Raw genomic sequence first — 27,229 nt, forward strand, 5'->3', positions numbered from 1 at the left:
GAGAGATCCGTGGGCTGGCCCGAGCTAGCAAATGGATGGTGAAAATAATGGGGCCTGGATAGGTAGGTGAGATTCAGTTAGGCAGGGAGGAGAAAGTTCTGGAGAGAGAGGAAGAGGGAGCAGGTAGAAGAGCAGAGATGGAACCCGTCCCATCCGAGGAGTGTCAGGGGCCAGTCATTATGCAGTGATCAAGGAGAAGTAGGTAGTGTGAATGAGGTTAGCAGGTAGACGGTGACTTTTGGGATTGAATTCTTCAGTCTTCCTCGCTTGTCTCTTTAGAAAAATGATTTATTGGTTTAAATCCTCACCTGAAGACATGCTTAGAGGGAAGGGAAGAAGAGAAACACTGATGTGAGAAACACCAGTTGGTTGCCTCTTGTGCCTGCCAGGGCTGGAGACGGAACCCACAATCTGGGCGCATGCCCTGATCTGGAATAGAACCCATGACCTTTCTGTTTGCAGGATGACGTTCCAACTAACTGGGCCAGGGAACTTGTTTCTTTTTTAAAGAAAAATTTTAAAGTGTATTTTGCAATCACTGTCGACATACAATATTAGTTTCAGGTGCACAACATAGTGATTAGACACATCACCTGGATGGAATCGAGAAGTTATCACTCCAGTAAGTCCAGCATCCACCTGGCACCATGCATAGTTATTATAGTGTTACTGACTCTATGCTCTGTTCTGTATTTTTTATCCCCATGCCTTTTTATAACTGCCAATTCGTACTTAACCTCTTCACCTTTTTCACCCAGCCCCACACCCCTACCCGTCTTGCGACCTCCTGCTCGTCTTTTTATTTTGCATCCCTCTGACTCTGCTCTAACCCCACTTCCCTCTGTGGGAGAGCAGACATTGCACCGGGCTGCTGGCTTCCTGTCTACCACCCTGGATGTGCGTAAGTTCAATCAAAGCTTTTGCAATATTTGAGGCGACACCGTCAAGGTGAACACTGAGGATGCTCAGCTTTGCTGTGGAGGAGAGAGCATTCATTTCAGTCTTGAATGGGGGGCTCATTTCCTTCTCTCCGACTCCATGCACCTCAAAGAGCCCAGCTGCAGTGTTAATCGATGCTCTATTTCTTTCCCTGTGCTCTCGTATGAGTAAAGGCACAAACAGGCTTTTGCCTGAAAGGCAAGATGCCAGTGATATCTTTCCTGAGTGGGCTCCTAAGTACAGATTCTTTGCAGAGAGGTGCGTACAATCAGCGTATGAGCCAGCATTCTGCATGTGCAATGAAGCGACGTGGCTGCATTATTCAGTTTCCCCGTCTGACTTCCCTGCGAAGATGTACTTCAGGGAAGGCGATGAGCACCTCTTCCCACATGAGAACGGTCCAGGCCAAGAGGCGTTTCGAATGGTCCAGCTAACAATTTGCCGCGTTGGTTACTTATTGAGTTCTCTACCCAAAATGTTGTGATGCACTGTGTCACGCTTCACGTTTTCCTATGAAAGATGAAATAATTCCTAATTATATTTTGTGTGAAACTACATTAATATCAAAGTGCATCACCCTATAGTAGGAAAATGTTGGTTTTGACTCTGCCCTTTATTTTCTTGTGTTTGTATTGTGAAATGTGACATGCATGCCAAAAATGAGTGCCTAGAATAGATACGCACAGTTTAAAAAATGGTTGGAGCCCTGGCTGGTGTAGCTCAGTGGATCGAGTGCAGGCCTGCAAATCAAAGGATCGCGGTTCGATTCCCGGTCAGGGCACATGCCTGGGTTGCAGGCCAGTTCCCAATAGGAGACACATGAGAGGCAACCACACATTGATATTTCTCTCCCTCTCTCCTTCCCTTCCCCTCTAAAGATAAATAAATAAAATATTTAAAGAAATGGTTGGAAACATGGACACCCAGGCACCCACCACCTAGAGTGAGAATATAATCTGGCCGGCACCTGGGAACTCATGTGCACTTCCTCCTTCCTAGAGTTACCCCAGTGTCCCTGTTGTGCTAGTGATTTTATTGCTTTTCCTGGAAGTTTTACCACCTATTTATCCAACCCTGATGATATAGTTTAGCCTTGTTTGTATCATACTGTATATGTTTGTGTCTTTACGCAAATGCACGATTCCATGAGTGCTTCTTTAAATTTTGCAACCTGAGTGCCCCTTGCCCCACTCTGGAGTCAGTCCTGTTCTTGTATGTACAAGTTTGGCTCATTTTTTTTAATCCACACCTGAGAGAGAGGAAGAGAAAGAGACAGATATTGAGAGTTCGGCTGCCTTCTATATGTGCCCTGACCAGGGGTTGAACCCTCAACCAGGTGGGTGCCTTGACTGGGAGTTGAACTCATAAACTTTTTGGTGCATGGTGCACTCCAACCAAATGGACCACCCAGCTGTTTCTGGCTGTGTTGATTTCAAAGCTTATAGGGACATTCCTTCACACTTCTCCTGGTCTGCATATGCATGGACTCTAGAGTGCATAGCAAAGAGCAGTTTCAAAAAGAGATTCAGTAGTCTCCACTTATCTGCAGGGGATATGTATGTCCTAAGACCCTCAGGGGGTGACTGAGGCCATGGATAATACCAAACCTTATATATACTGTGTTTCTTTTCGTATACATACAAACCCTTTCCCTTAAAGGGAGCACTTTACAGCTTCTCTGTGGCCTGTCTGAATTGTTAGCTTCACTACTCTTGTGCTTTGGGGCTACTATTTAGTAAAACGAGGATGGCTTGAACACAAGCACTGCGGTACCCCAACGGTTGATCTGATGTCTGGGACAGCCACCAAGTGACAGATGGGCAGAGAGTGTACCCAGCATGGAGGCACTGGACAAAGGGATGGCCCACATCCCAGATGGACGGAGTGGGTCAATGTGAGAGTTTCTCATGCTACTCAGAACAGCTCCTGATTTAAAACTTGTGAATTGTTTATTCGTGGAATTTTTCCATTTAATACTTTTGGACCGTGACTGACCCAGGGTAACCGAAACCTTGAAAGCGAAACAGAGTAAGAAGATGGAGGACTTCTTCAAATTCTTCCTGGACAGTTCCTGATGGAAGAATGATTTTAGGGCGAATCTAATATTGCAGCCATAATAGAAAATACCGTTCATTTGAACATCCATCACTTGTAGATACACACACACTCCATCTGAAAGTGTTGTCAGATACTTTTGCAGGCAAGAGTAGCATTCAGGACCCAATGCAACGCTGACCCAGCTGTTTTTCCAAACAAAGGTGAGTCGCGCCAGATGATCTTTCATTGATTTAGTGGCAGACCTCTCTCAGGACTGTCATTTGCTATGCACCCGCCCGTTCACCCCGCGCTGGTGAAGAGCGTGTGAGCTAAGGGCTGTGTGGAGCCGAGGCCACGGCAGGGCAGGTGGTGACGTGTGCATGGCTGCTCTTCCCCTTGGAGCCACTGCAAACACGTTTCCAAGGGATCAGCACACCCAGTATTCCCTTCTCGTGCCCCATGATGGAATTTGCAGACCTAACATCATTATTTCATGTATCGGACAGTTTGAGATTTGGTACCTAACTCTCTGAGATTGTCCCCAAGCTTTTGTGGCAAGCATTAGTAGAAGAGGAAAATTGGGACAACTAGTGACTAATTTCACTTTATTGAAGTACTGGTTATGTAATAAAGAAGTATCTTTCCAGCATGGTTCAAAAACTGATCAGGATAAACTGGCAAAGAAATATGGGAAATTTGACTTAATTGGGAAAGACATTTTAAATTAGAACAACAGATCTAAAATAGCTCTTACATTTGTACTTATTTGCATATATTACAATTTAATCAGAGTTAAAATTGGAAAATATTTGGTTGCATTAATATTTGAATAAAGTTACATAATATAGTTATGAAAAACTTAGTTTATAGTAGTGAAACATACTCCCCCTTGAAGTCTAAACTTTACCCAAGATTCTTTTACATAACTGGTTTCCAAATAAGGCAACCATTCCAGATAAGGAATAAGATCATTTATTTTTTACACTGGATCTTCATTAAAACTCATCTGCTCTTTCTCTTCAGGTTTGTAGACTTTATGGAACATCTCACAAAGGTTTTCTCCTGGGTTGGGTGAAGTTGTAGGTCATCCATGTTTTCTGGGCAAAATACCATTCTGAATAGGAAACATAAAACAAACACACCATTAAGTTTTACATGGAACTTACTGAAGCGTCTCATCCTTTATCATATGCTCATTTGATATAACACATGCGATGTGTTTTATAAAAATCAGATTCTATGTTTGCAGCTATTTTCATGACTTCAGTGAAAGCAAGCAGCAGAAGCCTTCCTGGGGCTCTGCTCTGGAGTGGGGTCAGTTTTGGAGGAACTGGAGTCCTAGGGGTCGTCCTCCTGGGTCCTCCTTCATAGCCGCTCCTTGGAGATTTGAGGGTAACTGGCGTTCCTTTCCAGACACCGCCCTGACTCCGGGGCAAACACTGGTGGTCCCTTCTCCACTCCCAGCCTTCCTTCTGTGTTCGAGCTCCAGTTTGTTAAAGCCGTTCTTAGAGGTTCCTGGGCAGGAGGCCACTGTCGCCAGCCTCTGCCCAGCCCAGTCGTGTAAGCCCCGCCCCTTCCTCATAGTGGAGCAGGCGCTGTCCTGCCAAAGAGGGGGCTGTAATTGTCGCGGTCTCTCGTGGAGACCGAGGGCTGTACTGCTTTGACCAGTAGCTTGGCCCCAGGGGCTATATTGTGTTACTAACTTCAAGTGCATCTATTAGAGGAAAATTAGCAATAGTCACAGAGAATTCTAGTTTATGGTTTCCTTTTCTCTGACTTGCATCTGAGGTCAAGGCTTTGCTAAATCAGACTTTTTAAATTTGTGTAAAAGCCAGACAAATCATAGAAAAATCATGGAGAAGTGGTTCCCAGGTGTCGGGGGAAGGGGACCAGGGAAAGGTTGGTGGAAGGGTATAAACTTTCAGCTATAGGATGAATAAGGTCTGATGAACTAATAATGAAAAATATACTCACTATCATTGGTGATGCTCTGTGGTATAAATGACATTTGCTAACAGAGTAAACGTAAATGTTCTCAGAACAACAAAAATGATAAATAGGGGATGAATGTGTCTGTTAACCTGACGGGAGGAATCCTTTCACAACGTATTTGTACGTGATTGGGCAAAAGTAGGTTTACAGTGGCAATGCAAATAAATAATATAATAATTAATAATTAACAACACAAGGATCATCTGTTTTGCACACACACAATTGTAAACCTACTTTCATCTCGCCCTGTGTATCAAATCAGTGATGATTTGATATATATATCTTAGAAAAATCTAAGATACACAATCTATTTTATTGTTCAATACACTTCAGTGAAGCTGAAATTAAAGCGTTATGAGTGATTTATAAACGCATCCTTGAAAAATTCAAATCATAAAGAATAAAGTCAAATACGACCGAGCCTCTTCTCCTGCCCCTTCTCCAGCGTCACTGGCCTCCCTGCTTCATGGTGTGGCCTCCGTCTCTCAAGGGCGTTCACACGTCTGTCAGTGTTCATATGCAAATGTAGATTTTTGGCAGGTATTTTTCTGAACATTCTCCTTGTCACCAAATAACGCACTCGGAGCCCTGTCATGTCAACCCTCCTGCCGCATGACGCTCCTTGCCCGTATAGAGTGCCACGCGTTCAGCCGTGTCCTGCGGGTCCTGAGGCTTCCCCACGGTTTACTGTTTCCAAATAGCACCTCAGGAAACTTTCTGTGCATGTCCATCCTCAATGAACACCATTCGTGATTTCCAGGACAGACACTGGAAAACTCTGTGTCATGTTATAGTCTTGGCCATACATATTATGCACATGAAAAATTTTGATAATGGAAGGTCGGTGAGACCAAGGCCTTCGTCTCCTGTGTTCGCTGCCGTGTGTCTGGTGCCCGCAGCAGTGCCTGGCATGAGGTATGTGCTCACCGCGGGGTAGTGGTTGAGTGAAATGCCCCTGCAACGCTCACTCCCACCACCAGCGATGAGAGTGCCCACTGCTCCGCACCTACTCCAACGCCTACCCCAGCACCTATCCCAACACCTACCCCGACTCTGCGTGTTTGCTGTGTTGCATTCCTGACAAGCTAATGGGTGACCAAAGGTGATTTCATTGATTTTTGTTTTGAATTACAAGATTACTGTGGAAACGGAACATCTCGTTACTTTTAGCCAATTGCTTTTTATGTCCTCCAGCAGGGCTAATACTGTCTGCCCTTCCCTTCACCTCACAACGGACACTCTCGTCCTAACTCTGTGCCCTTGGGATAGAAAAATAACCCTGTGGAGTCACAGAGCAAATGATTTAACCACTGTGTCCCCCCTGATAGTTAGCAGAGAGATAGAGAGTACGCGGTTAAGAGTTTGCATCTTGGCTCTGGGATTTTGGTTTGTAGAAGGTAATTAAAAATTAGTAATTGTTATTAGTCTCATGAGATACATTAATATAATTCCCATTTATTACTGAAGAGTTGAGTCTCAGAGAGGTGCAGTTATGGTTTATTCCACACATTTATTCCACGTAGGAGTGAAGTCAGAACTAGAGTTTAGGACTGGCTGCCACAGAGGCCGTTAGGTCTTGCTCCGTCTGCCTCGCTCCCTGCCTGTCCCTCCGGGAACGCCTCCTGGCCTCCGGAAGCCTGTGGCAGCACAGCCCAGAGAGCACCACCCTGAACTGGCGTCTTTCCTCTGAAATTCCTAGGCCGTGCAGTGCTAAACCCTTGCTAGTCAAAGCGTGGTCCATGGACCAGCAGCACCAGCAGGGAGCTGGCTGGAAAAGCCCCACCCAGACCTACTAAAGCAGAACTGCATTTTGACATAATTCCCAGGTGATCTGTGTGTACTTTAAGGCTGGAGAAGCCCTGGGACAGAGCATATTCTGAATAAAATCAATGCCTCTTGCTTTCATTTATGCCAACACCACAACTCAGATTTGTTTTTTTGGTCTCCCCCAGTGGTGTCTGGTACTGAAGACACATAGGAGCACTGGGTACTTACCCATTAAAACACTCTAGGTCCCACAGCCCCTCCCCTCTTTTCTGCACATACCTCTGACAGCCATGAAGAAGAGTCTGATGTGCACCTATATTAATGTCCAGCACTGCAACTCTGCTGGTTTACACTAAAGAAGGTCAGATTAATGGGGCCAAGAATAACAGAGGAAGGACCGATTGGAAACAGTGCACGGGCAACAAATGAGGCACGAATCAGACAAACCCAAGTCATATCTGGGCTTGGACAATTATTAGCAATGTCCCCAAGCTGTGTAACTTCTGTGAGCCTTAGGTTCCAAGTCGGCACAGCCAATATTACCCATTTCAGAAGGTCACTGGGAAGACTCCATGGGACTACCGCACTTTGTGCAATGCTCCCCGCGCTGTGGGAGCTCAGTAAGTGTTGCTCCCTCCCCACTCCCTCCCTCCCTCCCTCCCTCCCTCTTTCCTTCTTGACAACTATGCGGTAAGCACCAGTGGAGAAGGTAGGGTTGACTTGTATACAACCTGTGAGGTCAGGTCACATAGACTTGTCATGGTGAACAGCCACTGCACTGGAGGAATTTCTCTCTAGCTGACAGCATGTGGGAGGGGTGGTGCTCAGACGTGGAGCTGAGCTAAAGGGCCAAGTGGTCATGCAAGAATAGCTAAGCGTAGAGGAGGAGGGAAGCAGTTTAATTTTCCGAATTGATCATGTGGAGAAATCTGTTGGCAGAATGCAGACTACGCTCCTTGTGATTGCCAGGATTTTGTATCCCGGGAAGACACACTCTGCAGTTGTGGAAGGGACTCGGGGGCATAAATCTGCCCTGGGCCCCTCCCTGGCAGTGAAACCTGGGCAGGGCTGGGAGGTTTTGAGAGGCCTGCTGTTTTCCATCCCTGCTGGGGACAAGCCAGAGAGAGAAATGAGCTGCCCAACGAAGGAAGTGGGAGAGGAGAGACCAGTGTCCTGACCACAGGGGGAAGAGTCCGGGAAAGGTCTGGGGAGGACGGCGTCTCCTTTCATGGAGACCCGCGGAACTGTAGGCAAGTGTGGTTGCCATGGCGAAATATGCGGGGCATCCCTCTGCTCTGCTGAGCAGACTGAAGTAGCAGCTGGAAGATCTTCCTTTCCTTTATTCCCTGTCCCCTCCCTAGCCCTTTATTGTCCCAGCGGACCCCGTGGCCAAGGCAGATATTAAATCACCCAGAGCAGCATTTCTTAAGAGTAACCCACTGGTCCACATCAGAATTTCTTAGGGCTCTTAGTAACAAATGTGTGTCCCTGGTCCCTCCACACACTGTGGTGAATCAGCAGCTCTGCAGGAGGGCCTGGGAATTATGCATATCTAATAAGCCTCCCAGTGATTCTCTGGCACGGAAAGATTTGAAAAGTGCCATTACAGAGCGAGATTTTGAGATTGCGATCTGTTAAAAGCATGCCTTTGAATAAACAACAACAACAAAAATACGGAATCTGGGTCCTTGTCACTAAAAGCGTGGTCCTTGTATTGGGCTGGGGAGATTCTTCTCACACTCCAGAGGCAGGCGGCCACTGAGCACAGGCAGTGGGAAGAGGCGAGGCTCAGACTCAGAAGGCCCGGCTACGGATCTCTGTGTTCCCACTTACGGCCGAGTGAACTCGTGATGGACATTTCACCTCCCCGAGTGCATATACTCCATTATTAGGACAGGATAATATCCACTTCGTATAAATGCAAGCATTAAATTATAAAAGTGCTGGCCCATGTAGATGCTTAATAGCTGTTAGGAGGAAGTTGAATTAGCACTCACTTTTGCTGGGTTTCTCCTGCTTTGACTCGGATTCTCTTCAAAACGAGGCCTGAGTAGTGGGTTTTGCTGCCCCACGGGATGATGGTCTGGACCGTGTTCCACACGTTGGCCCATACTGCACTGTTTTCCCACTTGAATTTGATCATGACCAGCTCGCCAATATCCGAATCCAATGTGATAAGAAAGGAGTAGGTTTTATTACTAGTAATTCCTTCATCCCTTGAAAATACAAAGGAGACCAGACACAGTCAGTTTCTTTGTAACTGCAAAGTGATGCTTAGATACGGTCAGGGTGCGTTAGGTTTGCACGTGTGACTTGGGGTGGTCATTTCCGCTGTGTTTCTCAAACTGTTGTAGGACAGGTTGTTAATAGAGATAGCAATAGACGCACCAGGATAAAGAGGGGGTTTTCTAGACCACTAATATTGGGAAAAATCATACTATTTTCTGGGTTAGTATATTTAAAAGACTCTGAGAATTCTACAATAAAAGATCTAGTTAACTTTGTTTAGCTAAGGCTTCTTAGTTTTTATGTCAACAAATCGAGAAAACTGTCCCTGATGAGACCATGGGGCTTGGGCAATGGCCTCTGGAGTTTGGTTAACACCACACTCTCCTTCCCATTAAGGCGTTGTCTCCCCATAGAAACATCTATTAAAACAACAAAGCATGACAGTCATAAAAAACCATATACTAAAAGATGTACAAATGACAGCAAGATTTAAGTGCATATTCATAGGTATCATTATCAGCTTTGCTCACTGATTGCCAGGACATTAAAAATACCCCAACATTGAGGCCACCTAGATGCCCTTTCCACTCTTTTCAGAACAATCCCCCAGAGAGAGACTCGAGACAGTGCACAGGTAATGTTAGATTTAGGGTGAGACAGGTGGATGGAGAGCTTCTTCACATGCCTCATCACAGCTCTTCCTGCAGAACATTACAGAGGACCACAAGAGTGCCCTCTCCCTGCCAGACTGGGAGCATCCTCAGGATAAGTTCCTCTCTGCCACTAGGGCGGAGCACCAACAACTACCTTCTGAGTGACAGAAGCAGGGTGACTAGTGGGGATCCAAGCCTGGGGGCAATTTCCAAAAGCTGAGGACTGTCCCTGGAGTGAGTGAAGGACCAGCGTCACTTCCCAAGGAGAGCGTACACTGGGAGGGGAGAGGCTGAGGAAAAGCAGCTGATGGGCCTTTTCTGACCAGCGAGGCTGGGGAGCCTCTGAAGGAGGTGTGAGGCCACTGCTTGTGTTGTGAGCAGGTGTGTAACAGGACGGGAGACAGATGGGACAGGCTGGCAGTGCAGGCTGATTGGGATGGGAAATTGGTGCCAAGTTGAGTGATAACGGTTTTATTTCTGGGCTACTCTTCAGAACTCACTGGAGGGGCACTCGGGGCCTTCCTATGGACACCTGCTCCGGCCCTCACCGCTCCTCCCTGCTCGGATCCACTGCCTGCACTGCTGGCAGGACTGGGCCACCTCTGGCTTCTCTCCGCTCAGCCCACAGGCAGAGCGCCCAGCACAGATGCAAGTGGAACCGACATAAAGTAACTGGTGGGACTGAGTGAGGCCAAGGAGGGATGACGAGGCGCTGGGCTCGGGTGGGTGTCTCTTCCGGTAGGGGGTTTGGAGCAGTGCTACTGGGATGAGGAGAGTGGGCTGGATCTGGCTTGACCATGGAAAAGTACAGAGTCCATCCAGCCCCTGTGAGAAAATGAAGTCTGTCCTCTCCACGCACGGGGTCGCTTCTCATACTCACAGCGTGACGGGGATTTTCTGCATTTCCTTTTCTGTTCCCAGGAGTGACATAGTGAAGGTGGGTTCCACCGGCTTCTCAATCTGGTTGAGGAACTGGACCTTGAACTGATAATGGTACACTGGGGGCAGGGAGGAGAGGGCAGGGAGGGAGGAAGAGAATTTAAGCAGAAAATGCATAAATTAAAAATCTCATTTTTAGCCCTGGCTGGTGTAGCTCAGTGGATTGAGCGCGGGCCTGCAAACCAAAAGATCGCGGTTCAACTCCCAGTCAGGGCACATGCCTGGGTTGCGGGCGAGTTCCCAGCAGGGGCCAGTTCCCAGCAGGGGACACAGGAGAAGCAACCATATATTGATATTTCTCTCCCTCTTTCTTTCCCTTCCCTTCTAAAGATAAATAAATACAAATTTTTTTAATCTCATTTTTTAAATTTAAAAGTGCAGGGGGAAAAGTCTGGATGGATAGATACCCCGATTTCCCTCTCTAGCCCCTGGTGATGGAATTAGGATTTTTTTCTTCTCTTTCCTTCTCCGCACTTTCAGAATGTCTACAGAGGACTTGTCTTTGTAAAATACTAATAAGAATTATCCGACAGAAGAAGGTAAACAGAAGTATACAATGCCTGCCATTGCCAGTTTCTGGATGCAATTCTGTCAGACTATTCCATGTGTTTTGTAGGGGTCCCCTTTCATAAATCAAAGGATATATGCCTTTTAGGCACCAAAGGCAAGAGGACACACTACCATTTTTCCCTTTGCCTCCGTTGGATGGGGTCCGTGTTGGGCCGAGGCGGACGGCCGGCTGAGAGCTGCCCCAGTGACCACAGCTGCATGCCCGGGGCCGGTCCTGGGAACTCACCCTGGGGGTTCAGTGGGCACATCTTCCCAATGGAAATAAGGTAACTCGAGCTCTAGCACTTGGGCCTGAAAGTTTTCTATTTTACCAAATGTCCATTAGGTCATTCTACTGGGTTGTTTGAAAGCAGAACATTTATTTTATTCTTTACCTAAGTACAGTCTATATTTCATTGATAAAAACAAACTGCTTACCAGTAGACAGGTATTGTTAGATACTTCACATTGCTCCATCTCATTAACGTTTCATAACAACGCTATGAGGTGAGTAGTGTAATTACCATCTTCATGTTATACATCAGAAAACAGGCTCAGAGAGGTGAAGTGACTAGCTCAAGGTCACATAGCAGCACCTGTGCTCTTAGTGTGGCCCTACTGCCAAGGTTCCTAACATGGCCTTGGCTTGGCCTTGGCTTGGCCTGCACTGCCGCACCAGCCAGCTCTGGGGCTGTCCTCACAATTCCCCTCCCTCATTCCAGGTCAGCTGAGAGCTCCTTGAACTTCTTTTTCCTGCGGGCCCACATTCTCTAAGTGCCTGCAGTGTTTTAGCTCCAAGACTGCAGACAGGTGTAACATGTCACGTCAATGTGATTGAAAGGCCCCCCTAGAGCCTGTGTTCGGACTGGGTTCTGAGACCATGTCCAGGGTCTTGGAAGACTAGTTAGAGTCTGTCTTGGGCCAAGGACAGGGGATTGTGGTATGCCTGCTGCGTACTTGCCTTTCCTGGCTCAGATACTGACTAACTCACTTGTGCTGACACCGTGCTTTGCACATAGTAGTTACTTACTGAACATACATGGGATGAATGGCCTGACGGTTAACTTAGCAGTATTAGGGTACATAATAACATTTGGCAAGATGGAAAATCGCCTCTGGAGAGTCAAGGCCTGTGTATCAAGCTTTGTTATATGAGGATCCCACTGGGAAGCACAGAACATAGAACTAGCCACTTGGTCATCCAGTTCATGCACCCAGCATGTGGAAATGCCTCACCCTCATGAGTCGTTCTACCAACTCCTACATGGTGCATTTCCACTGGAGGCTGGTAGCTACACACACACACCTAGCAGCTGTGGCTGATGGTGTGTTGCCAAAACCCCATCTGCAGGGTGTGCCTGCGTTGCTGGGTTTCTGGGTTATTTATACAAACCTATCCTTTGGCATAAACCAATCTTCCCATCTGGCTTTTGTGGTGGATTAACTCCAGTGACCTGTACATAACAGGTGCTTAAATCTTCCAGCTCAGAATACAGTAGTCTGATACTTTCAGGACTGTGAGACTGTGGGTGAGAAATAAGGGCTGTGGGTCAAGTACCAAGAAGGCCCCTAACCCTTTGGGTGGTTGTGGTGAACAGGGAATCTGGCTTACAGTCCCAGAGCCTCTGGAGAGGTCTTCTTTAAGGCGTCTCTAGGAAACTCTGTTACAAGAGAACAGTGTTATAAGTTGAACTGAGGCCAAACAAAAGGTCTTTCCAAAGACACAGGCCACAGGCATCTCTTGAAGGAGGCGGGTAGGATGCGGACTGGCCGAGGTGAACTGAACTCAGGTAACCTCCTAGGGAGGAAGAAGGACGTTAGAGTCCCCAAGGAATGCTGCGAACGATGAATTTTAACCCAGTGTAATATGTATTAACTGGAAGTCTCCTGGTGCTCAGCCCAGTGCTAAAAGCTGTCAGGGATAAACAAGGAAGAGTGTAACTGGCAATACGCATGATAATAATGTAATTGCTAATATTTATTTTAACTGTGCCAAGTGTTTTGCATCTGTTATCTCCTTCGATCCTTATAGCATGACCTTTGAGAGCAGGGTAACTGAAGCACAGAGGGGTTCAGTGACTTCTCTGGGACTGCGCAGGCGGTAAGCAGCGTGGCTGGCAGGTCGGCCCAGGCCACCTGGCTCCAGAAATTGAACCACTTTAAACTGTTGAAACCTGAGACCAATTGCTTCATATACCCTAGGGAAAAAGTCCAAGTGTGGAAAGAAGACTTAAATTCAAACATCTCCTAACAGAATTACTTAATTAAATCAGAAACACCCTAAATATTCACAAATGGAGGAATGACAATGGACTACTGATGACAATTACGATAGCTACCATTTAGCTCTTTACTCTGTCCTAGACACTGAGTTAACAGTTCCACATAAATAAAAACTTCATTTCTTTTTGCGACAACTCCGTAAGAGGCTTACTTCATTCTTCCTCCTGAATCCTTCACTGGTGAAGAAGCTGAGGGTAAGTCCTGGTGAAGACCTGGTAAGCTGTGATTAGATGTTAGTCTGCCAATTCCGAGCTCAGATTCCCAGTCATGTGATTTACTCTTATGAGCTCATTAAAAGATACTTTTGGAATGATTTCAACACTTATAAAAGAAGTGGGGGAGCACCCCAAACAACAACCAGGCGATTAAATTGTACATATAATATGAGACTGACTATAAAACAGAATGCATGGGAGGGGCATTCACAAAAATGTTGAGTGCTTGTCTCTGGAGAGGGTAGAAAGGGAATTTTTTATTCTCTATGCTTTTCCACAAGTTCAACATTTTCTACAATAAGCATGTATTCTAATTAGAATCTTATTGGAAAAAGAAAAGCTTTAAAAAGTATTAAGAAAGAAAACGAGAGAACCAGAGCTGTGGTCTTGGCCTTGGAGGAGCTTACATCTGAGAAGTCTTATGCAACTCTGGTCACTCTCTGCCTCATGGGCACCAGTGTCCAGGTCTTATCTCCCTAAGGGCAGTCCTGGTTGTGTTAATGCTGGGTTCACAGGTCACAGGTCACAGCACACACCAGGCATCTAGGGACTGCAGCAGGGGCTCTTTGTGTGACAGCAAGGCAGGACTCCTGCCCCAATAAAGGCCTCACGTGTGAATAGGACTAATGAGGACACAGTTTCCACTTGTTGAGATCCTACTATGCATTCGACTACCTGCTAAGTGTTTTACCTACATTATTTTTGTCCTCATATCAAAACTAAATACAGACAACATGCTGGTTAGACTGGGTTTTCACACTTACCCTGGCTATGCCCATCCATTCTCCACCCAGCTCCAAACCCCAGGATGTGGCCCCACAGGCAGCACTGCCCGGCCGCCCTGCAGAGTGGCTTCTGGCTGAGAGTGACCTCTGGGGAGGCACCAGCAGGAGAGCAGAGACAGGACAGGGTGTTTCTTCTCTGCTCCGTCCTGCTTTGGAGCCTGCCGACACCGTAACTGCACCCCATGCCTCCACAGTTCCCACTCTCCCGGGCTATTCCCTCAAACTCCCTGGCCTGTCTGCAGACATGGGGCGCACTGACACCCTACGTTGGTTTATTTAATACTGCCTGCCAAGCGTAAGGAGGTCTGCCCATTCTTTTTTGCTGACCCAGGCTGATGGAGTTCTGTTTTCTGCTGAAACCTAGACAGACAGGGTGTCAACGATCCTGGTGAATTACAGAAAGGAGGCCGAGACTTGGAGGCTGGTTACCCAGATGGTCAGAAGTGGAGCAGAATGTCAAACGTGGTGTCTCTTTGATTCCAAAAGACCCTTCCCACTGTCTCCTGGGGCTCTGGTTCTATAAGCCAAATCTACCCTTAGAACACAAATGGCAGACACTCAGCCCCTGAAGAAAAGCTTCCTGGTCAAAACCTGCTCAAATGAAGCCACCAGGACCAATGGACATGTGCTGCTCCTGCCCACGGCCATGTGTCCTGGGCCATCACTGCTGCAGGTTCCTCCCACCTGTCCCCCGACTGTCCCCTGACTGTTAGCCCCTGCAGGGATAAATGTTTCCTGTCTCTGTCCTGGAGATGGGTTTCTGTTTTCCTTTGTTCTTAAATTGCCTATAGGAGGAGACTGATTTCCACATCTCAGATGCCGTGGCTACGCCTGCTTGTGTAAAACCCGGGTCTGCTTAGATGACTGTGAAGACTCTTTTGGCTCTCACGTCCCATGAATGAGAGTTCTCTGTTCCTCCCCCTCCCTCCCCAGTGTCTCCCTGGGGTGGGACCTGTGCGGGAAGTCAGAGCTGCCAATGATGCGTGAGCTGTAAGGGGCCTGAGTGATCTCCCAGGAGGCACGTGGACTGCAGGGCAGGGACTGAGGCGGGGGAGTGGGAGCACCCTTGTGTGTGCAGGGGGGCCTCGCTGCAGAGCCCTCAGCACATTGATAGCACAGGGGACCCCATACTACCTGCTCCAGGAAAATCACTGTTTTGGAGAAGACTTGCCATTGATATTTTTAAAAAGGAAAAGGCCTTCCATACTGAGAAGTAATTATTTCTTCTTATTTTGAAATTTTTATATGTTTTTCTTGGGAAAAAAAGACAATTTGCCTATCATCGATACCCAACCCCCCTTCTGGGACAACGATACTGTTACAAAAATTAAGGAAAAAAGCATGATTTTACTCATCTTACTTTATGACATGCTTAATAAGGATTTAAAAAATTGATTTAGGGAAAATGCCTTTGATCCTGTGAGTGCAAAGAGGCCAGGACAACACGTGCCACAGTGCAGGCAGGAGAAACTATTTCAGGTCTTACAGATGGAAAACATGAACTAATTAATTAACCCTGAATGAGATCAGGCAAACTGCACCTACAGCAGGGAGACGAGGCCCCTGAAATTCTCCTCACCAGGATCCACCGGGTCCAGATGCCCTACAAGTCTTGGGCCCCACTCCTGTGTGAAGCCCACTGGTGCCACTTAAGAAAAAACAGCTGAAGTGGATTTTTCACAAGGCAGCCACTGTGAGCACCAGGTTGTGAAATTCATGGAGAGAGAACATTTTTATTTTTATTTATTTATTTATTTTACTTTCCTGGAAAAAATGATTCTGAATCATTAGATATAGGCTCTGGGAGATATTATGACTCCCTTTGCAAACATCAAAGAGGCCGTATTTTTTCCATGTATTGATTTTCTCTGGCGCAGATGGTAAGAATGGGATCTCTTGTGTTTTCTTGCAGCACCGAGGGCTTGCTCCAGGTCTGAAATGCCTCTAACCCAGGAGCAGGCTGCCTATCCTGGGACTGGGAGGCCCAGGGGCTGTACTGCACAGGAGGCCACCCCTGGAGGCAGCCGGGCTGCTGGGTGCGAGGAGGGGCTGCAGGAACGAGCTCGGAGCAGGTGCGAAGGAGGAAGGAAAGGGGTTTTGTTAGCGTATGCATGTGTGCGCATGTGCGCATGCGTGTGCATGTGCATGTGTGCTTAGGTTGGTGCTTAAGCCTACCTTTGGGCTGAACAGTAATCCCCCATTTAAGTGATGCCCAAAGCCACAAGACTGATCCTTGCCCCTGCTGTGGGTAGCTGCCCCTTCTGCTAGGGGTGGAAATAGGGGAGTGTGTGTGCATGTGTACATGTGTGAAGACCGAGAAATGTGTTGTGTGAGTGGTTAGGAGTGCTGTGCTGGTTGGTGCCCTGCTGCCCACTGCTGGTGCTATGGGGGTTCATGTGGGGGGGCGACGAGTTCTCTGTTGAGGGACAGGACCCTAGGTTGCAGCCCAACTCTGCCACCTACCATGACGGGGTGGTTAGCACGCACAACCTCTCTGAGGCTTAGTTTCCTTCTTTTAAAAATGGGTGTTAAGCGTTCCCCCAGAGGGTAGGTGTGAGGATGTGATGCAGTGGCATCCGTAAAAGCGACGGCTCCTGGAAGGTGTTAACCTCGGGACACCTGTTCCCTTTATACCTGCTGGACCTTGGTTCCGAGCCCCACCTGTGGGGGCCAGTCTTAGTGGGTCACCCCATGACCATCCATACACAATCCCTTCGTAACCCAGGTAGCTTCTGTCACTAGGTCAAGGTCACATATGTGATTGGTGGAAAAGCCCAATTCTGGACACTCCTTGTCCCAGTCCTAAGCCTGTACACCCTCTCCTATAAGTATTGTTTCTTCTGGAACTCTCTCTGGAAGTCAGTGAAAATCTTTCAAAAAAGTAGCTGAGAAAAGTCAAAGACACACAGACTCCCCAGGCCACAGTCTGTCTGGTCATCTCATGACCAGAAGAAAAAAGTGCTCTTACGCTCTTACCAGCTGGAGCAGCAACAGAAGTAAGGTCTACTGCTGGCTGAGGCCCGGGGGGCGGGGAGAGGGAGGGAGGGAAAGAAGGAGCGGGAGGGATGGGGGTGGAGTGAAAGGAGCAAGGGCCATGACAATCAGAGACCACTCACAAATGGTGTAGCTTTGGGAAGACTGAACTTCTTTCAATCTTAATGTTTTTATTGGAAAATGAATCAATCCCTGTGCCCCCCCCCCATGTCTCCCACTGCCGCCCCACTGTCTCTGTCATTGTCCGTCATTGTCTCTCAGTCGCTGTGAGGATTAAATACTAAGCGGGATAATTCCTGGGCGCACCCAGCACAGTGCCTGGGCTGCAGCCCCAGGGGCCACTTCCCTCTGCTCCGCCCACTGCCTCATCTGACAGCTCCTGGGACCCATTAAATAGGGCGCTTGCTAAACAGAATTTAACTCAATATGGATGTGTTTCCACCCCACCCCCTTAAAAAACTGCCTCCCAAACTGCTAAAGGTTCCTCCTGAGGGAATGAGAATGGACATGGGCAGTAAACTGCCTCGTTTCACTCAGCGACTGTGTCCCAGTTCTCCTCTGCTGTGGCCGTACTGTCCCAGTGTTTACCCGCGTTCTGGCGGACGGTTGTAGAAAATAGATCCTTTGATGGTTTTGTCAAAATATCTCGGGAGCCAGAGGAACAAGGGCCAAGTTAGTCATCCTTTGTCAAACTACAACTGCGAAGTGATTTATATCTCGCCCGGCCAGGCCCCGCACTAAAATCTATAGTACAATCAGATGTCCTTGAAAAACACAGACTGTGGGTTCCGTGGGACCAGGGTTGGGCAAGTCTGTTCTTTCATGAGCTGATCCATATTTATCAAATGCGGGAGGTGGCCAGCGAAACAGGCTCTGGGGGCCCCAGGCGGAGATGATCTTGGCGCTGATAGGTGGAGAAGACTGTAGTTATGGTGGCTTAGATTAAAGGCTTCCTGCCCGCACCATCCAAAGGACTTTCTGCGGTGATGGAGATCTATTTCTGTGCTCTCTGAAACAGCAACTGTGTATTCGAGCGCTTGAAAGCTGGCTAGTGTGATGGAGGACTTCAATTTTTGATTTTATGTAGTTTAAATAATTTAAATAGCCACATATGGTTAGCAGCTATCATATTGGATGACACAGCATCATACGGATTCAGCATCCCTGTGAGCAGCTGCTTCCAAACAGGTGAAGTCTCACCTGAGTGTCATTCCCAGCCATTCCCAGGACCACTTGGTGTGACTGCAGGTGAGCAGATGGATTGGACTTGGCTTACTGGAAGGGCTGAAGCAGAACTGGGGAGCATTGGGAGGTCCCGAGGAGGGAGGCTTGTATTACTGAAACCCCGGTACCCTGCTGCAGGTTTGGGTTCTGACCAGATCTACGCAGTCCTGCCTTATAGGCCTACCTCCGTCATCACCGGCCCTGTGGGTCCAATTCTCATCAAGGTGGGTAGTTGGTAATAAAGAGACCCAGGTGTTTTCTCCAAGGGGTTCATGGCCTGTCTTCCCAGGACAGCACAGAGCACATACCAAATGGCCGGGGCCGGTCTCCCCCAACCCTGCAGAGGTAGGGACTCTGCCTACTCTGGCTCAATTAATGTTTGAAGAAGAAACGAATAAGTGATCACATCAGTGCTGGGAGCTGCTGTGATTCTGCGATCTCCTTAATAGGAAGGGAGGTCCCACCACCAGCATGGGGAGGTCAGGCATGGGGTGGGGGGTACCTGGCTGAAAGGGAGGAACTCAGCCGGGCTTGTGCCTACTGCTCTTCCTTCTACCCCTCCCTTCTACTGACACCCTCCCCGCAGCCCTCCCTCTCCAAGCCCTAAGTCTGGATCAGTCCCCTTGCTTCAAATGCACAACCCAGCCCTGGAAGGTGAAATATAACCCTTCTTTCCAGTTGATCTCAAAAGGAAAGCAACCCACCCCCTCTCTTCTCCTGCCTCCTTCACTCCACAAACAGACCAGGGCAGGCTACCGGGCTAACAATAATCACTCAGCTAGCTGTTTGGAGTCGTGGGTCTAAATGGTGGCTCTGCTAAGAACCGACTTTGTGACCCCGGACAAATGATCTCCGCCCTCTGGACCTCGGTTTCCCTGTCTGTGAAACTGGCAGGGGTGAACAGTCTCTTGAAATGCTAACAGTCCGGGATTAAAGTAGATCCAGGGAAATGTGATTATCTGAGAAGCTTAATCATTCCAGGCGGCTTTGCCGTTTCAAAGAGAAGCTGCTTAACCCAAATGAGTGAGTGTCTAATTGGCAGCCTATGGTGGAGAAGCCCCTGAAGCAGGAAACCTTCCTCATTCCCTCACCTGCTCAAGGTACTCCCAGCTCCTCCGCCCTGAAGGCACAACCAGCAGAGGGGTCCCTCCAGCCCCTCAGGTGAGAAAGATCCTGCCCTCGCTGCAAGCACTCTCAGAAGCCACCAGCTGCCCACAATGATTTCTGTTGTCCCTGGGAAGCTTGGGCTCAGGGAAGGGAAATCTGGCTGAAGGGCAAGGGCTTAGATTAACAGAGGACTCCACACCTAGAAAATAAGTCTCCTGGGAGCTTGAACCTGGGGGCCTGATAGTAAAAAGCAACACTGGACTGGGAGTGAGATGTACCTGCCCACACAGCCTGGAGTGTGGGCAGGTCACTCCATCTGAGTTTTGCTCTCTTTTTAAAGCGGGATAGTAACCAGCCCGGCTGACCTTGCTTGGCTGTGTGGGAAACACAGGAAATAAATGGCTGCATCTAATGTTTTGTATGAAACACTGTGCAAATGCACAGTGGTGGTGACGATGCATACACCTTCTGCAGATACGAATATTTGCATGGTAATAATCAAACAGCAAAACATGGGTTCCTCCCAGTGCAGGTGAGCATGTGCTAGGAAAGATGCTGACTCATTCATGAGCTGTTTTAAGGATTAGGCAGAAATGTTAATGGCAATAGATGTCCCCTGGTTCCCTGCAGGAAGATTTGGGCTTCGATGGAATATTTCTTTGCTGGCTTCAGCCCAAGATGTGAGCACAGCCCTTTCTCTGACCTCCTGTTCAACCCAGAGAGGGACGGGGGCTCTGTTTCTGCCTGAGGTGAGTATCTGATGGGGAAACAGTGGAAGTTGAAAAGCACCTCGGAAAGGCCTCAACCAGGCAGTGATATCCTGTATGCTCAGCTGATTGAAACTTTCGGGAAAATGAGGAGCCACGAATGTAGCCTGGAGCTGTTTTTCCATGGGGGTCGGGAGCAGATGAAGGCACTGGGCTGTAGTCTGGGTTTAGGACACCTCCAGGTCTCCATAACAGAGATACCCGGGTGGTTGAGGTAACTGTTCAGGGGACCGTGCAAATGCATGAAAAGAGGCCAACCCAAGGATTGTATCAGAAAGTAGTAAGGCTTTTCTTTTAGCATTTGGCAGCACGGTGGCCACATTCTTGGGAAAAGAAAGGCCTTGTCAACATCACTGTGTGGAATCTGTGCAATTTCAGAAACAGTGAAATAGAACCTGAAGTCACTCCAGGAAAAGACTCCAGGTAACTTCTGACCCTTCAGACAGGGCTCTGTCTCCTGTCCTTGGCGAAGGCTCCAGGCTGCCTGCACTCACCTTTGAAGGGAGACTGGGCTCGAGTCACCAGAAAGAGCTTCTTGCTCTTCTTGCTCTGCCTCTCCTGGCGGGTGTGGTAGCCCATCGTGTTGCAGTGGCCCTTCTTGCAGCTCAGGCACAGGCCCTGGCTGAAGCGGTCCATGCTGCTGCACAGGTAGGCCACGCTCTGCTGGTCAGCGTGCAGCAAGGAGTCCATGAAGAGGTGCACCGACCGCTCGTGGGCACATTTTATGGTCTGGGGGATGGCTGGAACACAGGGCAAGAAGGACATTAACAACCTTTAATCCAAAGGATTAAACCTTCAGTTCAAAGGATTGCCATGTTTCTCAGTGTGGACTAGCAGCACCTTGGGACGGACGGGTGGGGCTGCTGAGGTCGACCCCTGGACAATGGTGTGTGTAACAGGTGACTGAAGACTTCGGGGAGAGTAGGCTCCTCTCAGTCACTTGGTGCGGAGGCATAGTTGCGGGTACCGAATGGCTGCAGCAGGCTGTGGTAGGTGTTTTCAAGGGAACCCTAAATAACTCAGGAACTATCAAATTATTTAAGGAAGCAGGGCAATGTAATTCATTTTAGAAAGATTTCTTTCTCAAATGGTTAAAAATGCACAAATGAGTTAGCTGACAAAAGCTTGGGTGAAATACCTCTTTTCTTAGGAAAGCCAGGGACACCGGGCTGGGGCACTAGGGGCTCAGCCACTGAGCTGAGACCCCTCTGACAGTGTCTACCCTCTGTCCCAAAGCAGCCATTGTGTCCCTGGGGTAACTGGCCTGTAAGACCGGCATGGGATGGGCTTCCAGAAGAACACGCCCCAGTGACCAGGTCTGAACCCCTCCAGCAAGCTTAGAAGGTTCAGCCACTTTTTCTTTCTTTCTTTTCTCTCTTTCTTTCCTTTTCTTCCTTCCTTTAGTTCTCTCTCTCCAAATATTAACCTAATCTAGTGAATGACTCACAGAGAATGTTGAAAAACCACCACGAGACATGGAAAGTGCCAAATGTGAAAGTGGAGCACAGATAACTTTGCCAAAAGCTCTTCCCCCAACATTGGTCACCTCAGCTCTTGGTCACCCATGGCCGCATTTGCAGAGCACTTACCACCAGGCAGGTGCCCTGCCTTCACTCATCTGCCCCCTGCATCTTCGTCTAGCTCTGAGGCTGCTGTTACAAGTGAGGCAATGGGACTTCAAAGACATTCGCTGACTCACTCCACCTCACCTAGCCTCACCCTGGTCCTGAGGGTGGTAGAATGGTTATCAAGCTGCCTTTCATTTAGCTTTGGTGGTGAGAGCCACTTCGGAATCACTTGCCAACATAAGGCTGAAGAAAACTGAGGAAAACCACACCCAGGTTGGACAAGCTAAGTGAATGTACTCGGTTCCATCACTGTGAAGTTTAGCACCAAAGCAAATAGCACTCATTGCTCAGAGATGCATTCACCAGGCAACTAGTGGCTACACGCCACCGTAGAGGTCTGTGCTGGGTGTTGGGAGGTATGGGTCTGAGAGGCAGGCTGGGGACAGGCGGCCAGAACTGCTGGTGACTAGAGGTGTGATGACCCCAGGGACATGTAAGAAGTGATGGGGGACGTTCCCAGAGGGTTCTCTCATGTGTGGGTGGCTGCAAGGCTGGGAGTCCAGCCAAAATGAGATCATGTCGAGTGTGAAGGGCATCCTGATACAGGAGGGGTGAGGGGGGTGATGCAATCACAAGAGAGTGCGTTTTCAGCTTGATTTTGGATGATTGGGGTGAGACCGGTATGCAGCTATGGGGGTCTCCAGTGGCTTTGTGAGCTGGCCTGTTTTAATTAGGATGATATCTTATAATAATGAGAAATTTGGGATGTCTAGGGAGAGTATGGTTTTTGCTTTTTAAAGTTTTGTTTTTTAACCCTGTGCATGTTATCGATGCTCATGTTACTGTTTTGGATTTGAGAGAAAAGTGGGACCACGGCCCAGCTGATGCCACGTCCAGGTTTTGCCCTGAGCTACAGGAAGTCACGAGGACATGTTTAGAGCCCAACTTCGAGTTGAAAGAATCACAGTACTGTCCTGGAGGATCAGCTGAATAAACCTCACAGAGGTGGTAGAATTTTCACACTCTTGTGAGGCCAAGTATCAAGAAGCTATAATCTAGTGAGTGGGTCCTCGTGTGAGCCAAGAAGTAGAAGCTGCCTGAGTGACGAAGCTTCTGGAGACGAAGCTTCTGGAGAAGGCGGACTAAGAGTCTTCAACTCTCAGAAGGGCTACTGTCCCCGGAGAAGCTTTGCACTGAGTGGGGGTAAGAGGTGGGGGCTCTGGTAGTGCCCTCAGTGCGTCCTCAGAGCTTGAGCTCCAAGGACCTCTGTCTGATAGGAAGAGGGGCCTGTGGGGGAACACCAGCCATTACCCACAAGCCCTCTCTCTGAATGGACTTGGTGAGCATACACCCTGGGTCCCCATCCTTGCCAAACTCTCCCCAGAATCCATAGAGCTGGTAGATTGCACGGGAGGCAGAGGCCCCATGCGAGGGTGGGGGTGCAGGCCAGTGCTCTGGGCCGCGTCTTCTTCCTCACCATTTAGGCCATGCTTGCCAATGTGTTTGTAGAACTCGAGGAAGTGGCAGCCAGGCTGGAAGGCGCCCCCGTTGGGGTAGAAGTCATAGTGCGCTATGGGCTGTTTGATGCCCACGCTCAGGCCGATGTGCTCCCAGGTAAACGTGTGAATGGCGTCCACGAAATTGGCATCATCTGGTGAAAGACGGTCGCTGGGGGACATTCCTTCAAACAAAGGGCCGGCGGCATCCAGCCCTAACAGGAAAGCAAGGGCGCCGTTTAGGTGGGAACGAGGGGAGGGGAGGAGAGGTGCTCTTTTTAGCTTATTCATGTTATTACACATTCATGGGCTAGCAGGAAGAAGAAAATCCTAGGGCATAATCTTTCTCTAGCAAATCTTGCCACAACCTTTTTGCAGTAAAACCACAGTAATTCATGGTGCTGAAAATTGAACACAGGCTGGGCATTATCTGTGGGGAAAAGAGGTCTGCAGGAACTATGCAGTGGTAGAAATAAGGTTACGAGGCAATGCTTGATTTATTTAAGCAAATCAATTTTAAGTACCTCTCAAGCTAGTTTCAAGAGCAACTGTTTGCCTGCAAAAAACCCACTGTGCTTATTGTAGGTAGTTTTAACCTACCCATGAAAAAAGAAGTTATTTGCCAGAATGTTGCCTATAACTTCCCTAAACAAGCTGGATTTTCTCCTACACTAATGTCATTTCATGGGATGGTCCAGAACAGCCTCAGCATGTCACTGGTCCCTGGTAGAGAAGATACTGAGAGCAAATAGCACCGTTCAAAGCTCTGGTCCTCAAGTCACAGATGTGTTTGCATGAGGCGAGTGGCAGCTCCTGGCTGGTGGGAGTTGGGGAGCATTTACGCACTCAAGGTTTTTTCCATTTCTCCCTTTACCTTCTCTGGAGGGCCCTTTGATGCCCTACATCAGCCCTGGCTTTCCTCCTTGCGAGGGGTGGAGGGACTGACGGGAGGCCAGGGCAGTGCCTGTTTTCCAGCCCTCACCACAGTTACAAATCAAAAATGTCTCGGTGTGATTTATATTCCTTTCTTCGCCAGGTTGACTACAAGAGGACAATAGTAATTAGCCATCCTGCTGTCTCTGACATGTGGGCCTGGATAATAACGCCTGATGGCACCCAGGGTACCAGTCAGAGAGGAGATGGTCCAGGCTTGATCTGGCCTCTGTGATTCTGATCAACCTCAAGTCCTGGTTCCTTGGTGACGAGCCTCCTGGGCCTTCTGGGGAAGGTCTGCCCACACCCAGGCTGTTGGGTGTTACATCACAGTGGTGGGGACACAGTCACTGGTCTGGGGACCAGGCCTCCCCAGTCACCCCCAAGATGAAAAAAAGAGGACTTTCATAATGACAAATTTACTTGGTTTAAATATCTGCCATTATCCCTATCTTTTTCATATTAAAATAAATGTTTAAATATCTGCCATTATCCCTATCTTTTTCATATTAAAATAAATGTTTAAATATCTGCCATTATCCCTATCTTTTTCATATTAAAATAAATGTCTTCTTTTATGAAGTAATGATAACAATAGATGGTATTTAATAGTTGCCAAAAATGTTCTTACTTGATAAAAATAAAAGGTCATAGCAATGCTGAATTCATCTTAGATTTCCTTTGCATTGTTTTAGCCTGCGAAACATTGTTTTAGCCTATTGGGTCTTGAAGGATGAGTATGTGTTTGAGGGTAGCTGAGAGCTGGTGGGTGAGTGGCAGAAAAATATTCCAGGCACGGGGAACAGTACATGCTAAGGCCCAGAAGCACAGGAGGCCAGGATGTCTTTGTGAAGTGGAGGAAAATCTGGTGTCACTGAAGCCTAGAGCTAGAGGCAGGAAACTGCTGGAGGAGCAGCTGGAGCTTTGGGACACTACACTCAGTGCAAAGGGCCTGGGCCATTGAGGGGATCCATAGGCCTTGGGGACTTGGCTGGGGAACCATCTGCTCAGGTGTGTTTTTCCTCACGTCACTCGGGGGCAGCATGGGGGTGGGGTTGGGGTCAGGGACACCTGGAGGAGAGGCCTTCTGGCATGTCTTTATCTCTTCCTGGGTACCCAGGGCCATTCCTGAGTTGGTGCAGAGTGAGGTTTTTGGTGCAGATCTCCCTCCCTCAGTGCAAAGGGGGTTCCAGGTAAGACCCATGTGTTCTACCAATTGTGGAAACCCAGGCACAAACATGGCTGCTGTTACAGCATATTTAGGGCTGTGACTCTTTAACTTGCTCATGTTGGTTTTTTAAATTATACATTGAAAAATAAACTTCCTGCTACAAAAGTGTACAGAAAAATCTACTTCTTAGATCCTATAGGGCCTGACTCTGGGAGGCATCTGTGTGAGGAAAAGCAGTAGCAGCGGAGGCTGCGATTTCTGAGTTCTCTTGGGCAGCAGTTCGTGACGGTGCTTGTGTTTCCAATGGTGCTACAAGCCCTCCCCGGACACCGAGCCAGCGTGAAGGAAGCTGGGGGTGTGTTCACTAGGAGACTGTTGGGAAAGCAGGTCCTTGCTCTGTGGCCCGATGCATCTGTGAGATTGTGGTCGTTAGTTATCAGGCATTGTTACCTGTAATTCTCCCAATCTTGTGCTTTCCGCCAATGTAACTGCCAGCAAATCCTGATACGTGTGCACCCAGGCTGTACCCAATAAGATGAACATTGCTTCGAGAAAATGGAACAGATTCCTGGAAGACAGTGATAACTCGGTTGCAGGAGGAGAAGAGCTGCCCCAACAAAAGCCTTTGTGGGTCCAGCTTGTTCAGGCTGCCACCCTTTTCTTGGCACCTGATCGCAAATGAGGTGCTTCATTCATATGGCAGACCCAAACTGGCTTCTCACCTCGCAGACCCTGTTGTCTCTCTCCTTTCAGGCTCAGCGACCTGGGACCCTGCCTAGCGATTATGCCTCCCGCCTGCCGGGCTTCACCTGGGTATGAATGCCCTGTTGAAGCAATCCTGTTTGTAGCTTCTGTGTGGGGATTGTTGGTTTACAGGGTACGCAGACCCTGCAGCACATCCAAAGGGTGAACATAAAAGGACTAAGGGATGGGTGGTAAGGGGAAGATGATTCCTCAGAAAAGGGGTGCAAGTGAGGCAGCCGAGAGAGCCCTGGGGCCTGGTCACCATCTCAGGCCCTTCAATTCCTGTGAGCTTAGCCGACCTGGTTCTCCTGTCTGGGCTGCTGTTGGAGACCAGCTGAATTCACTGGGTCTTAGAGGAAGGGAGGTGGGGGCAGGTCTTACCTCCAGCCACCGGATAAAAGCCGCGACCTCCTTTCCCACGAGGCGGGTGTTGCGGACAGCAGCGGTGTAGTGGTTTTGGGCCAGGGTCATCCAGTCTGCCAGCGCCACGTTCACCGGCTGGGCCAGCTGGGACTTCAGCGCGGCCACCATCTGCCAGATCCAGCTCTCCAGCAAGCCGTCCAGCTGAGGGTAGGCCCACAAGGTGGTCAGCTTTACCAGGAGGGGGCAGAGGGGGCTTAGCAGTCCTTTCCTCCTTTTCCTTATTCACCTCTTTTGTGTTTTCTCCAACTTTTGGTTAACACTGGATCCTTTCTCTAAGGGTTTCCCAACCTCAGCACTATTAACATCTGGGCCAGACCTCTGTTTGCTGTGGGGCTGTCCTGTGCATTGCAGGAGACTTAGTAGCATCTCTGGCCTCAAATCCAGGAGATGCCAGCAGCACCCCTGGCCCCTGTT

At 48.5% G+C, this 27,229-nt stretch overlaps 1 protein-coding gene across 1 annotated transcript in view; it reads right to left on the bottom strand.

The window, feature by feature from the left end:
• Nucleotides 1-3,575: 3,575 nt before the first annotated feature.
• The window catches only part of LIPC (lipase C, hepatic type), a 121,220-nt gene continuing 97,566 nt past the window's right edge, over nucleotides 3,576-27,229 (bottom strand). The window contains exons 4-10 of the mRNA XM_037151035.2: nucleotides 26,774-26,956; nucleotides 26,099-26,216; nucleotides 23,526-23,759; nucleotides 20,975-21,220; nucleotides 10,498-10,615; nucleotides 8,733-8,951; nucleotides 3,576-4,090 (exon numbers count right to left, since the gene is read on the bottom strand). Of these exons, the coding sequence (XP_037006930.2) occupies nucleotides 3,979-4,090; nucleotides 8,733-8,951; nucleotides 10,498-10,615; nucleotides 20,975-21,220; nucleotides 23,526-23,759; nucleotides 26,099-26,216; nucleotides 26,774-26,956 (1,230 nt within the window). The 3' untranslated portion in view covers nucleotides 3,576-3,978. The remainder of the gene's footprint in view (nucleotides 4,091-8,732; nucleotides 8,952-10,497; nucleotides 10,616-20,974; nucleotides 21,221-23,525; nucleotides 23,760-26,098; nucleotides 26,217-26,773; nucleotides 26,957-27,229) is intronic.

Source organism: Artibeus jamaicensis, unplaced genomic scaffold (assembly GCF_021234435.1).
Source record: "Artibeus jamaicensis isolate MK-2021 breed Jamaican fruit bat unplaced genomic scaffold, CSHL_Jam_final contig_548, whole genome shotgun sequence".
Classification (NCBI taxonomy): Eukaryota; Metazoa; Chordata; class Mammalia; order Chiroptera; family Phyllostomidae; genus Artibeus; species Artibeus jamaicensis.